General features: G+C 49.4%; 1 protein-coding gene across 1 annotated transcript in view; it reads right to left on the reverse strand.

Moving 5' to 3' along the window:
- The window catches only part of GSR (glutathione-disulfide reductase), a 30,162-nt gene extending 26,025 nt beyond the window's left edge, over nucleotides 1–4,137 (reverse strand). The window contains exons 1-2 of the mRNA XM_066574315.1: nucleotides 3,829–4,137; nucleotides 198–224 (exon numbers count right to left, since the gene is read on the reverse strand). Of these exons, the coding sequence (XP_066430412.1) occupies nucleotides 198–224; nucleotides 3,829–4,122 (321 nt within the window). The 5' untranslated portion in view covers nucleotides 4,123–4,137. The remainder of the gene's footprint in view (nucleotides 1–197; nucleotides 225–3,828) is intronic.
- Nucleotides 4,138–15,625: the final 11,488 nt, after the last annotated feature.

Here is a 15,625-nt window from a genome sequence, read left to right on the forward strand (position 1 = left end):
AGGACCGAGCAGCGTTGCTGAACACAGAGGGAGGCGAGTATATGCCGATTTGTTATTTTACTATACGGGGAAGGGGTTTTGGTGAACTCCCTTTAAGTATCATTATTGCAATGTAAAGAGTTTGTAAAAAAGCACAAAGTTACACAATGAGAATTGGTATATTTAACATAAAAAAGCTACATTTATGTTAAACTCACCTTTTTTGGGACGCATCCAACGTTGACCTGCAAAAACATTTAGAAAAAAAGACAAACTTAATACAAGATAACAGAAGTTATACCTGTCATCTATATACAACACAGTATCAAGCAGGAGGAGAATATATATATATATATATATATATATATATATATATATATATATATATATATATATATATATATATATATATATATATTATTAGTATTCAGGCTCCAGTATTCGCTGTGATGTTAAGTCCTAGAAAAAATTAAGTTGGTAATTGTGGGTGGGCATAATGAATCCACCGAAGCTAAATCTTCTCAAGCTTTGCACTGCAGTCAATGAGAATACTAGTGAGCTTCTCAATGACACAAACTAAAGGACGAGACTTAAAAAGGAGTTCTCCCACTTCTAGATGTTTTCAGACAGCTCCGTACAGTGCACAGTGGCCCAGCTTGGTACTGCAGGATAAATCCTATTGCAGTGAATGGGACTCAGCCTGCACTACCAACCTCGGCCACTTTGGAATGTATGGCGATGTCTGAAAACAGCTAAAAATAGGAGAACCCCTTTAACGTCACAAAAAGTGACTGAGCCTTTTTACGCGAGTCCGTGATGATCGGTTTAGAAGCTTGGAAGAGAATAACTTAAATTGTGGTTGGGTAAGGGAGGGGGGTTTAATATGAAGCAGAGCGACCTTGGGCTCCTTGCCTATAATAAAGCCAAACAAGTAGGGCAAGAACCTGGCTCCAGAATCTTGTTAGTTTTGGGCAGGATCAAGAACATCTCAAACCGAGGGACAATCATGGAAAGATTTGGCGGGTTGTTAGGCTGCCTGTCCACGGGTGAGTTTTCATTGCTTTCCCCGTGCTGATAAGCCAGCCGCGGGGAACGCAGTGAAAGCTCTCCATAGTGTTGCTATGGATAGGCTGACCGGCGGAGATCAGTCTGCCAGATCCTGCTCCCGGGCGGTGGCTAGCGCGGCGGAGATCCGCTGCGGGATACTGCAGCGCCCGTGGACAGGCAGCCTTAATCACAGCATGAGGAATAGGGCTTGGAACTAAATACCAATGAGTAAGAACTTCATAGGTGGTTTCCATAGGGGTAATATCAATGGGAGACCAAGTCCCATATATATGGCACCAGTGGGCCATATCAATTCTGTTGCCCAACTCTTGGTGCCAATTCTTCATATATGTGCCAGTTTTAGGAAGTAGAAAGATTAGTTTCTAGAGAAGGGAAATTAGACCTTCAGAGTTCATGTCAGAATCACGCAGAAAGCGCTTGGGTCACACCATGACAATACACAGAGGAGGTCCGAAAAAAAATTGGCGCAGATGCCATACACGTTTATTGTAGACACTCTGTGCCTCACCCAACAAGGAACATAGCCCTTAGGGGGAACAATGTGGCCGAGGCGTGGCACCGATCCTCTCCCATTTCACAAGCAGCACCTTCCCTAGACTACAAGAAACACCCATCAGCAAGTGGGGAGATAGTCAGCTACAACTTGTTTAGTTTCTGACTTTCCCGCATTCTTCTGAAACAGTCAGGACAGGTTTTACTGCTGACAGCCCAGACAGCGCCGGCTGCAGCCAGTGCGGTCCGATGCAGCCAGTGCGGTCCGATGCAGCGCTATGACTTAGCCTCTCTCCGTGCTTCACATGGCACATTGGGTACCTTCTACCAAGAGGGATACGTTCCAGCAACTTGAGCCATTACTAAGGGCTTATTCACACGGGCGACAATCTTGTGCGAGTTTTGTGAGACGCACAAAAATGACCTCCATTGTTTTTCTTCATATGAGCATCGCTGCGAGGATATAAGTCGTAGTTCTATCTTTGGGCGATCCAGCGGAACACATCACCGATTGATTTCAATGGGACCTTAGAAGACATTGCATGGTTCTCGCTTAACGTGCGATGTGATGTTTCCCACTGAGGTTGATTGGAAACACTGGCGCTCCTCTGACGCTCCTGAAAATGGCGCCTGAGGATCGTACTTACAGAAGGGGTGCAAGGGGGGTTTGAATGAAAAAAAGGTCTCACATTGGCGTGAATATTTCAGTGTAGGTGAGGAGGCTGCAGTGTATGGCTACAGTATAGGCTGCAGTGTGCAGGTAGCAGTGTAAGTAGGGAGGCTGCAGAGTAGGTGAGGTTCAAGTGTATGGAGGCAGAAGTGGCCAGGTCGCAGTGTCTGGAGGCAGTGTTGATATGAAGGCTGCAGTGTCCGGGTGGTGCAGTGTCTGAAGGTTGCACTGTATGTAGGTCCCAGTGTCCGAAGGTCCCTGTGTCCGGGTGGTGCAGTGTGTGTAGGTTGCACTGTATGTAGGTTCCAGTGTATGAAGTTTGCACTGTATGTAGGTTGCAGTGTCCGGGCGGTGCAGTGTATGTAGGTTGCACTGTATGAAGGTTCCAGTGTCCGGGCAGTGCACTGTATGTAGGTTCCAGTGTCCGGGCGGTGCAGTGTATGTAGGTTGCACTGTATGAAGGTTCCAGTGTCCGGGCAGTGCACTGTATGTAGGTTCCAGTGTATGAAGTTTGGACTGTATGTAGGTTGCAGTGTATGTAGGTTGCACTGTATGAAGGTTCCAGTGTCCGGACGGTGCAGTGTATGTAGGTTGCACTGTATGAAGGTTCCAGTGTCCGGGCGGTGCAGTGTATGAAGTTTGCACTGTATGTAGGTCCCAGTGTATGTAGGTTGCACTGTATGTAGGTCCCAGTGTCCAGACAGTGCAGTGTATGTAGGTTGCAGTGTATGTAGGTTCCAGTGTCCAGGCAGTGCAGTGTATGTAGGTTCCAGTGTCCGGGCAGTGCAGTGTATGAAGGTTCCAGTGTATGTAGGTTGCAGTGTCCGGGCAGTGCACTGTATGTAGGTTGCAGTGTATGTAGGTTGCAGTGTCCGGGCAGTGCACTGTATGTAGGTTGCAGTGTATGTAGGTTGCAGTGTCCGGGCAGTGCACTGTATGTAGGTTGCAGTGTATGTAGGTTCCACTGTATGTAGGTTGCAGTGTATGGAGGTTCCACTGTATGTAGGTTGCAGTGTATGGAGGTTCCACTGTATGTAGGTTGCAGTGTATGGAGGTCCCAGTGTCCAGGCGCTGCACTGTATGTAGGTTGCAGTGTCTGGGCAGTGCACTGTATGTAGGTTGCAGTGTATGTAGGTTGCAGTGTCCGGGCAGTGCACTGTATGTAGGTTGCAGTGTATGGAGGTTGCAGTGTCCGGGCAGTGCACTGTATGTAGGTTGCAGTGTATGGAGGTTGCAGTGTCCGGGCAGTGCACTGTATGTAGGTTGCAGTGTATGTAGGTTGCAGTGTCCGGGCAGTGCACTGTATGTAGGTTGCAGTGTATGGAGGTCCCAGTGTCCAGGCGCTGCACTGTATGTAGGTTGCAGTGTCCGGGCAGTGCAGTGTATGTAGGTTGCAGTGTATGTAGGTTGCCGTGTATGGAGGCTGCAGTGTCCGGGCAGTGCAGTGTATGTATGTAGGTTGCAGTGTATGTAGGTTGCACTATATGGAGGTTCCACTGTATGTAGGTTGCAGTGTCCGGGCAGTGCAGTGTATGTAGGTTGCAGTGTCCGGGCAGTGCAGTGTATGTAGGTTGCAGTGTCAGGGCAGTGCAGTGTATGGAGGTTGCAGTGATACTCACACAGGTCCCTCCCAGCTTGTTGCTCTCCACCACGGCCGCCCTGGCTCCCTGCTCTGCCGCCCTGCGGGCACTGGCCAGACCCCCCGAGCCTCCGCCAATCACCAGGTAGTCGTACGAGCAGTGCGGCCGCCGCTTCGGGTGACTCCCGCGTACCAGCCCGGCGTCCGGCGCGTCCCCGGGGATGCTGTGCGGCCGGGACATGGTGAGGCGGGAGCCCGGGATGGTGAGAGCGGGACGGCGGCTTCCCCGGTACTGAGCGAACAGCAGGCCGCGGCTCCGGAGCACCAATGCCATAACGCGGAAGTCTGCGAGGTCTAGTAGTGCGGGGGGCGGAGGCCGCGGTGCTGAGTCACGGTGACTCACCAGGAAGGTACCTACCGCTCACTGGGAGGACTTACCTCCCGCGGGAGAGCTGCGGGTCACTGGCAGCAAAGTGGGCGCAAGGACTCCGCGCAGCTGATCAGGGGACGGGGCTGCCTGCAGCGGATCTAGGCTCCTGCACATCAGCGGCGCCGCTCAGGATCACCGCCGCTGATCTCCACTAGAAAACAGGGCAAATGGAGCAGCGAGCCGGGAAACCCCTGCTGGACCGACCCCATCATAGTCAGTGGGGGCATCATAAGACCGCTCGGCAGGGGGGCACGATTTCTTGCTCCTTAGATTCGACTTCCAGTGCTATGAATGTGTCAAGTGGGCGGCTCCCACTACACTACTCACTGTCAATCAATGATGTCAGACTTGATCGACAATGAATGACAGGGACCGCCCACTTGACATTCAAAGCACTGGGAGACGAATTTAAGGAGACACCATACGGGGAGCCGTGGTATTCAGCTGGCCCACTGATATGCCAGCGTACCTCTGCCTTAAAACAAGGGTGGCCCAAAGTAGTTGTCATACATGTTTTCAATATGCCCCACATCAAATTCAGTTGGTATTAAGTAGTTCTGGTCAATGAAGAGGGCATCAAACTGGGCAGGCGGGCACTTTAACGGGTATATTTCAACTATTCAATGACTTTAAAGGGCCGACTGGTCTTGTAGAGATGGAGAAACATTCAGTGGTGTGGAGGCGACGCACACTGCTTCTGGTTTAGAAGGGCGATCTGGGCAAAAACGTCTTGAAAAAAACTTGGAGGGTCTCAAACATAAAAGCTCCCCCACCACTCCTGATCCGCCAATGTACCTGCTCCCCCACCACTCCTGATCCACCAATGTACCTGCTCCCCCACCACTCCTGATCCACCAATGTACCTGCTCCCCCACCACTCCTGATCCGCCAATGTACCTGCTCCCCCACCACTCATGATCTGCCATCGCACCTGATCTGCCACTACAACTGCTCCCCCCACCACTTCTGATTCACAATGTATGTGCTCCCCCACCACTCCTGATCCGCCAATGTACCTGCTCCCCCACCACTCCTGATCCACCAATGTACCTGCTCCCCCACCACTCCTGATCCACCAATGTACCTGCTCCCCCACCACTCCTGATCCGCCAATGTACCTGCTCCCCCACCACTCCTGATCCACCAATGTACCTGCTCCCCCACCACTACTGATCCGCCATCGCACCTGATCCACCAATGTACCTGCTCCCTCACCACTCATGATCTGCCATCGCACCTGATCTGCCACTACAACTGCTCCCCCCACCACTTCTGATTCACAATGTATGTGCTCCCCCACCACTCCTGATCCGCCAATGTACCCACTCCGCCACCACTCCTGATCCACCACTGCACCTGCTCCCCACCACTCCTGATCCGCCAATGTACCTGCACCCCTACCACTCCTAATCCACCACCGAATCTGCCCTCCCACCACTTCTGATTCGCCAATGTACCTGCTCTCCCACCACTTCTGATTCGCCAATGTACCTGCTCGCCCACCACTTCTGATCTGCCACTACACCTGCCCCCCAACACTTCTGATACGCCATCGCACCTGCTCCCCCACCACTCCTGATCCGCCACCGAACCTGATCTGCCAATGTATCTGCTCCCCCTCCACTCCTGATCCACCACCGCACCTGCTCCCCCACCACTCCTGATCCGCCATCGCACCTGCTCCCCCACTATTCCTGATCCGTCAATGTACCTGCTCCCCCACCACTCCTGATCCGCCATCGCACCTGCTCCCCCACTATTCCTGATCCGTCAATGTACCTGCTCCCCCACCACTCCTGATCCACCACCGCACCTGCTCCCCCCACCAATCCTGATCCGCCATCGCACCTGATCCACAAATGTACCTGCTCCCCCACCACTTCTGATTCGTCAATGTACCTGCTCCTCCATCACTCCTGATCCGTCACAGTACCTGCTCCCCCACCACTCCTGATCCACCAATGTACCTGCTCCCCCACCACTCCTGATCCACCAAAGTACCTGCTCCCCCACCACTACTGATCCGCCATCGCACCTGATCCACCAATGTACCTGCTCCCTCACCACTCATGATCTGCCATCGCACCTGATCTGCCACTACAACTGCTCCCCCCACCACTTCTGATTCACAATGTATGTGCTCCCCCACCACACCTGATCCACCAATGTACCTACTCCGCCACCACTCCTGATCCACCACTGCACCTGCTCCCCCACCACTCCTGATCCGCCAATGTACCTGCACCCCTACCACTCCTAATCCACCACCGCACCTGCCCTCCCACCACTTCTGATTCGCCAATGTACCTGCTCTCCCACCACTTCTGATTCGCCAATGTACCTGCTCGCCCACCACTTCTGATCTGCCACTACACCTGCCCCCCAACACTTCTGATACGCCATCGCACCTGCTCCCCCACCACTCCTGATCCGCCTCCGAACCTGATCTGCCAATGTACCTGCTCCCCCTCCACTCCTGATCCACCACCGCACCTGCTCCCCCACCACTCCTGATCCGCCATCGCACCTGCTCTCCCAGTATTCCTGATCCGTCAATATACCTGCTCCCCCACCACTCCTGCTCCACCACCGCACCTGCTCCCCCCACCAATCCTGATCCGTCATCGCACCTGATCCACAAATGTACCTGCTCCCCCACCATCTGATCTGCCATTACACCTGCCCCCCTCTACTCCTGATATGCCATCGCACCTGCTCCCCCAGCACTCCTGATCCGCCACCGAATCTGATCCGCCAATGTACCTGCTCCTCTTCCACTCCTGATCCACCACTGCACCTGCTCCCCCCACCGAACCTGATCCGCCAATGTACCTGCTCCCCTTCCACTCCTGATCCACCACTGCACCTGCTCCCCCCACCGAACCTGATCCGCCAATGTACCTGCTCCCCTTCCACTCCTGATCCACCATCGCACCTGCTCCCCCACTACTCCTGATCCGCCAATGTACCTGCTCTCCTACCACTTCTGATTCGTCAATGTACCTGCTCCCCCACTACTCCTGATCCGCCAATGTACCTGCTCCCCCTCCACTCCTGATCCCCCACCGCACCTGCTCCCCCACCACTCCTGATCCGCCACCGAACCTGATCCCCCACCGCACCTGCTCCCCCTCCACTCCTGATCCCCCACCGCACCTGCTCCCCCCACCACTCCTGATCCATGAAAACAAAACAATACACCTTTCATTGCGTGTATTTAGAGCTCCACAAGCGTAATTGAAAATCAAGATTTTGCCATAGAAATAAAAAAAACAACCAACCTGTCTGCCCCCTGGTGCAGCTCGCACATTTGTCCGACATGAACCCAATGGAGCATAAATGGGATGTGGTGGAGAGGTTCATTCGCACTGGAGATCCTGCACCCATGGAGCTGCGGGGGCTTATCCAGACACCATGGCTCAACATCCCTCCAGGCATCTTCTGCCCACTTCATAGGGCTAGCGGGGTCCCACACAACATGAGATCCTGAACCATGACCTTTGGTATTGCAGTGTATTATGACCGATTCTCCCAAGTCATTGAGCCAGTAAAACACAAACACAAAAACTAGTGAATAAAAAACAATACAGCGTCATGATGTTGAGCAGCAGCATTCCACAAGTTCTCAGCCAGCAGACTGGGTATGTGGGGCGACTATAGCAGCACAATGAGGGGAATCTCTCAAGGGGTTTGCATTAGAATTCTGGCTGTAGGTTGTACATTTTGGCACCCGAGACACTTGTGCGAAGATTTAGAACTTTTTTATTTTTACAGGGTTCATGCCACTTTTCTAACATTAAAGGCTTTCTCCAAAGAAGAATACTATTGATGACCTATCCTCAGGATTGGTCATCAATAGCTGATCGGCTGGGGTCTGTCACTCGGGACCCTAACCAATCAGCCGATTGTGCGGCTACTTACAGCGCTGCAATGTAACCCCTTCATGACGCGGCCCTTTCTATTTCCCCATTTTTGTTTTTTCCTCCCCCCTTTAAAAAAATCATACCTCCTTTATTTATCCATCGACATCGCTGTATGAGGGCTTGTTTTTTGCGGGACGAGTTGTAGTTTTCCATGGTCCTGTTTAATGTACCGTATAATGTACTGAAAAACTTTTAAAAAATTCAAAGTGGAGTAAAATGAAAAAAAAAAACACATTCCGACATCTTTCAGTGCGTCTTGTTTCTATGGCGCACAAACTGCAACAAAAACGACATGATAGTTTTATTCTATGGGTCAGTACAATTACTACGATACCAAACTTGTATAGTTTTTTGGTTTTTTTTACTATACTTTTTTTTTCTTTTTTTTGCAAAGACATTTAATTTTTTTGAATTACTACCGTCATCTTGTGCGTGCAATAACTTTTTATTTTTCCGTCTATGTGGTTCAGCGATGGCTCATTTTTTGCGGAATGTCCTGTAGTTTCCGTTTGTACGCATTCGGAATATGTACGACTTTTTGATCGCTTTTTATTGCATTTTTTCTGGGATACAGGGTGACTGAAAAAGTGCATTTCTGGTGTTCTCTATTTTTTTTTTCAGACGACGTTCACCGTATGGGGTAAAGAATGTGCTACTTTGATAGATCGGACTTTTACGGACACAGCGATACCAAATATGTATTTTTATTTTGTTATTTAGACTTTTTAATTATAGATATATCAAAAGGGGGGTGATTTAAACTTTTATTACTTTTTTTTTTTTACAATTAAAAAAACTTTATTGCTCTTTTTTTAACTTTACTTCTAAGTCCCCCTGGGGGACTACAATATGCGATTCTTTGATCGCTCCTACAATATGACGTAATGCTATAGCATTACGTCATACTGCATTCTGACAGGCAGCCTATCAAGCCACCCCACAGGGATGGCTTGATCGGCAGTCTCTCAAGGCAGCCCATGGGCCTTTCAGAAGGCACCCGGCTGCCATGACACCTGCACGGCTCCCCCGATCTCACCGCGGGAGGGGGCCATGCGGGACCCCCGAACATCGTTCAGAGGATTTAAATGCCGCTGTCAGAACTGACAGCTCCAAGCCAATTACTATTGCCTGCGGGTGTCAGCTGTAGTAAACAGCTGACGCCCGCAACCTCTCTGCATACATACCAAGACGCTCTAGGACGTAAATGTACATCCTGGAGCGGGAAGGGGTTAACAGAGGTTGGAGCGGAAGTCTGTGCGCCGACCTCCATGAAGTGTCCGGCGCTTGCAACTGCAGGCACAGTTTGCATTGATTTATTTTTTGGGCTGTACTTGCAGTTACAAGCGCTGGCCACAACAGAGGTCGGAGCACAGACTTCCACTCCGACCACTGGGCAATTACGGTGCTGTCAGTGGGCGCACAATATGCGGATTGGTCGGGGCTCCAAGCGACGGACTCCAGCTGATCAACTATCCTGGGGATAGGTCAGCAATAGTATTTTCAGTGGAAAACCCCTTTGAATTCACAGACTGCTCCATTAAGACTGTCATAGTAGAATATATCAGGCAGCACCTGAGCAGTCAGCTCTTGAAGTTGATTAAAAGGAACCCATCACCTGCCTAAAGCATCATAAACTGAGTAATGGTGTCGTTATGCGAGGTAACAGGGAGCCGGGGAATGTATTTTTTTGTACTCACCCCTTTTTGTTGCTTTTTTTGCGTGTACATTGGCGTATGTTACTGTATTGTTTGCACGCACAGGGTATGTGCATTCCTGTGCCAAAAAAAAGTAGAGAGGCTTCAATGACCAATTAGTCTATGGAGTTCCATACGCGTTATTTTCACGCATCTCCTAGGGTCTTGCACACATTTGCATATCCCCATTGACTTCAAGGTATGTTCATTTCAATGAGTGCAATGTTTAAGAACAAATGTTCATACAATCATTGGACCAAGTAAAAGGGCCTTAAATGGGTTGTACAAAGATTGCAAGTTATCACCTTTCCATAGGATAGTGGATAACTTGATCTGGAAGGGTCTCATTGCTCAAACCCCTGCCGGTCTCAAGAACTCCTGTTCTGCCTATCACTGCGTGCGTCACTTCTCCTCCGATGTCAGCATGAAGGCAGCGCTGGCCGAGCATAGAGTCAGCGCTCTATTAATTTTCAAATGGAGCTGAAAGGAATAGCTGAGCAGGTGTTATTTGGGTATCTTCCAGGCCCACTGAGAGTGGATGGACTGCTGGTGTGCTTGTACAACCAGCTCCCTATTCAGTCTCCTTCTCACAGCGGAAGGGGGGTAGTAACCCCACAGTGAGGAGTATAGGGACAAGGCCTTTCCAGGCTCAAGATCAATGGGGGTCTTATCCCCTTGCAATCTTGTTCCAGCTCCTTTACATGTGACCTTTCTGTCTTTAGAGAGTAAAATTTTACCCCACTCACTGATTTTTTTGTAATGGACTCGCAAGACCTGAGGACCCTTAACGCAGGGTGCGAGCTTGTGTTTTCTGGCCAGAATATCAATATCTTCTGATTATTTTTGCAGGATGCAGTCTGGTCTTCTAAGGTTGGTGAAGAACGTGGCGTCAATAGAGTTGTGTAGGACACTTAGAAGGTACGAGACAACCTCACAGATCTACAATACGGACGCAACTAACACTATAAGCCTGCACGTTGCACTACGTGTAACTAAGTGACTGCCACCCTATAGAGGCCTTATCTACAGGATAGACAAAGAAATGCAGGGCTAATGCCGCAACCCTTGACAAACATCATTCAAGACCAGGGAGTAAACTTGATTACTCTTTATTAAACAAAGAATGAGCACAATAACGTGTGTTTGGTACTTGGCCCGTCCCTCAGGAATGCAGGTCTTAGTAAATCCCCCCCCTCCCCTTACAGAAGGAAAGTTTACCATCTAGAGTAAAGAAATACTATGTACAGCAAATGCATTACTTAATAAGAAAAGATTAGTCATTCTAACGAGAGATTTCTGCTTCATGATCTTTGCTGCGCCCTGTAGTTGGAACGATGATCTTCGCTATACCAGAGCTCGGATGGACAACCTGGAAGCTACTACGTGTCCCCATGGTAAAGTGCAGCTACTGGGAGAGTTCTTGTACCAGACTTTCTTCTAAATAGATTGCTGGGGGTGGGGGGTGGGGGCAGGCCCTTTTGGGTTGGTAAGCCTTTTAAAGAGGCAGTCACCTACTTTTAGCCCTAAGACGAAGCTCAAGGGGTAGAAGTAGGTGACCGTCTGAGTCCGGAGATGTAAATGTTCTACTTGCCTCCCCTGAAATACCCCCAAAGTCGGCGCTGGAAGCCAGTGCACCCATGCATAGAGCGGCGGGCTAAGTAGTTCACCCATTATAAGATTAGAACGGGCGGACTACTTACCAGCACCGCTCAATGCTTCCTGTGCTGACAGCGTTAACAACAGGGGAGATAAGTATAACACTTTCATCCCTGGACTCAGCGGGCCACCTACTTTTAGCCTTAGGAGCTAAGCTTATGGGTTAAAAGTAGGTGGCAGATTCCCTTTAAATATGGCGATTTCAGTATCGTTACCGAGGCATGTAAAGCAGAATTGCTGACACTCCTTAAAGGGGTTTTCATAAAACTTAAAATTGCTCCGCAACCCCTCTGTACTTCCTGTTTGCGGCTGATCATGACTGCTGCAGCCAATCACTGGCTATAGAAGGTCACTGCTGCGGTCACAGTGATTGGCTGCAGCAGTCACATGTCCTGATCAGCAGCAGGGTGAATTTGCCATGGAATCTTCATGCAGACCCTCCGCACAGAAGTTCCAAGCCATTTACAGTAGCATCACAAAGGATGAGATATTTGAAAATCTCGTCCACACGCTGTGGAGATAATGCGCATAAAACTAATGCGGAAATGGACATGCAGTGCAGAATTAAATCCCGCAGCCTGTAAATTTTATCGCCGGTTTCATCTCTTCTAAATGGAGGGGGTGGATTCTGCGCAGAAATATGCAATAAAAATCCGGGCACCCGGGATAGCCCCCAACAAACGGCGCAAAAGAAGGCAGCCAAAACAGCAAGCCCTTTAAGGCATATATCTGTCTGGGACCCGAAGGCTATCTCCCTGGAGTCACTATAGGACCCTCATCGAACCTCTGGAGCCTAGTCTTCACACCTCCCTCAAACACCATCTCCCGCCAGACCAACTGGACTGTAATCCAGGCCCCTACACAACGTTCTAGGGCCTACATCCCCAACGGCTGACGGCATCCAGCTAACGCCGCTAGGGGTTTCAAGTCACTCAGCTCTTCAAACAGCGCGAGCAGGGCTCCTCTTAAGCCCCCTATATTCTCTCTCAATACTACCGTGGAGTTACACTCCTACAGCCTCAACTATCTTCCCCGTTTAATATTTGTTCAACATGAGTACCCGAGCCAAGGGTAGCACTGCGGTCGAAAAACTTAAAGAATTCTCCCGGACAGAAACACCTGAACAGACACCACGGCCTTCGCGTACCACCCAGGCGAGAGAGAACGAGACAGACCCGGGGCAGTCCCCAGAACCCACTATGCGGCAACTTCTTGAAGCTATCAATATCTGCAAATCATCCCTCACGGGTAAAATAGACGAAGTCAAAGCAGACGTTTCCCTGTTGAGACAGGACTTACAAAATATGCGAGGCAGAATGAGCGAGATGGAAGACCGCGTTTCTAATATTGAAGACTCCCTGAAACCCCTCCCGGCAGCAATACACAAAGCTACCAAACAGTCAGAATTCTGCCAGTCCAAGATGGATGACTTAGAAAATCGCCTTCGCCGTAACAACCTACGGATAATCGGCTTGCCGTAACGAGCAGAAGGCTCCCAACCGGAATCTTTCACGGAGAACTGGCTAAAATCTATACTGGGGAACGACATTTTCTCAGCCTCTTTTACCGTGGAGAGAGCCCACCGTGTCCCGGCCAAACCCCCCCCCCCCCCCCCGCGCCCCTTTCTGGCAAGGATTCTAAACTGCAGAGACCGTGATGTTGCACTGCGCCAAGCCAGACTTAAAGGCCCACTCAAATACAACAATTCGCCGATCTCCATTTTTCCTGACTTTTCCACGGATTTACAGAAACAGAGAGCCACCTTTATAGAGGTCAAGAAGAAATTCAAAAGACAGGAATATCCCTTACTTCATGGCCTACCCTGCCCGCCTGCGCATCGTAGCGGACGGAAAAGTCCTCTTCATGCAATCACCAGCCGAAGCCATGGAATGGCTCCAGATGCATCCCATACCATCCGCGGGCGCTGGATCCTAAATATGCCGAAGCTATATTCTAAATCTTACTTATGATGCTATTCTGTATTTCCCCTGGCCTACTGGGAACAATGGGCAATTAGTACTCAATAACTCCCTTATTGGGACCTTAACACATAATAAATAAGACGCAAAACTCATTAGTCTTAGTCGATGCCACTACTTCCCTTAAGGCCACAGGAATTTCCCCTACTAGTAACAACCGTTACTCTCTCGTTAGAGCGTAACTTAAAGGTTTTCCTCTCGACATTCCCGTTATAATAAACAGAATGTCACATGTTGAATGTTTATGTGATTACAGTTCAGTTTTTGTTAAACTCCCGGAGAATCCGCGCTGGTGCTATTATTCCATTAATACACACAAAATGCCGCCGCTCTTAAATGCCCTATTTGCGAACTACCGATTTATACCACTTAAATGGCGATAACATGTTTTAGCTGGAATGTGGGAGGTCTGGGCACCACCGCCAAGCGCAAGGCTGTGTTCTCATACATTAAACAATTTAACCCCCATATTGTATGTTTGCAAGAAACGCATCTTACTATAGAAAAAGCCGAACTACTCAAAAAACCTTGGGTCCAATGGGTAAGCCACTCCTTCCACACCTCCTCCTCCAGGGGAGTTTCACTCCTTATCCACAAAGCAGTAAGATGGAACCCTATTAACACCCGTAGAGACCCCGAAGGGAGATTCATCTTCGTACATGCCGAAATAGACTCTAAGCCCTATATCATTTTATGTATATATAACCCACCCCATAACAACCAATATCCCGTACAAGCGGCCATAGCATTCGCCCACCAATACCCCCTGGCAAGTGTCATCTGCATGGGGGACTTTAACCAAGTAATGGATTCAAATATAGATAGGTTCCATACACCTCCCACAGCTAAATCCTCCCTGCAACAGCTAACTGATAGTGTGGGATGGTTAGATATCTGGCGCATCAGTCACTCCACTACCCAGGAATACACCTGCCACTCCCAGGGACATAACACCCTGTCCAGAATCGATTACATATTCGGCTCCCCATCGCTAGCAATTTATCTCTCCAATATAACACACTGTCTGCGGGGCATCTCGGATCACTGCCCGATACTATTAACCTTAAAATTCCCCCAACATAAGATCATCCCCAACTGGAAAATACATCCATTCTGGCTTAAACTTATCGATACCGACGATCAAACACCCGCCCACATATCAACCTTTCTGGATGTCCACAACAACAACACCCACTATGCCCTGAAATGGGATACCCTCTAAGCTTACCTTAGAGGCTGTCTTAAATCCGCCATCACCCACATTAAAAAATCCACATCCCAGACCGACCGCGACATCGAGGCACGGGCTGTGGAGGCGGAAAAACTTTACATTTCTGACCCTACAGACTCCAATAAAGTGGCATGGCTTGGCATGTCCCGCCTGCACAAAATTCAAATCCATGAAAAAACCAAACGTAAATTATTCTTCACCAAACAATATTACTTCGAACTGGGGAACCAATCTAGCCACCTTCTGGCTAACCTCATCAGACGGGAGGGCCAGTCCAACACCATCCTCAAAATCCAAAACATACAAGGTGAGACGCTCACCGACGCCCAGTTCATTACAGAACGATTTAGAGAATTCTATGCCAGCTCCTCCACTAACAAATCCACTACAGACACCCTCAACTACCTCCAAGATCTGGTTTTCCCAACACTCGAGGCCGAACAAATAGCGCTTCTAGAGGCCCCTATTTCCCTAGAAGAAATTCAACAAACCATCCAAGATATGGCACTGAATAAATCCCCGGGCCCAGATGGCCTCCCCATTGAAGTATACCAAAAATATAGTGAACACCTTACCCCACTACTACACGAAACATTACTCTAGGCCCAACTAGGCAACTCCCTTCCCCCTTCCTTCTATAAAGCCACCATAATCGTTTTACTAAAGCCCAACAAAAACCTGCTAGACTGTAGCTCCTATCGACCCATTTCGCTAGTCAATGCAGACTACAAAATCCTAACCAAAGTCCTAGCAACTAGACTAAACTAAGTCATTCTCTCTATTATACACCCAGACCAAACTGGCTTTATGCCAGGGAAGTCTACAACAATCAATATACGAAAAGTCCAGACCGCCATTCAGATCGGTACCAAATTTAACATGCCCTAGGCCCTCGCATCACTGGACGTGATGAAAGCCTTCGAC

The sequence above is a fragment of the Eleutherodactylus coqui genome, chromosome 7, assembly GCF_035609145.1.
Source record: "Eleutherodactylus coqui strain aEleCoq1 chromosome 7, aEleCoq1.hap1, whole genome shotgun sequence".
In the NCBI taxonomy this organism is placed as follows: domain Eukaryota; kingdom Metazoa; phylum Chordata; class Amphibia; order Anura; family Eleutherodactylidae; genus Eleutherodactylus; species Eleutherodactylus coqui.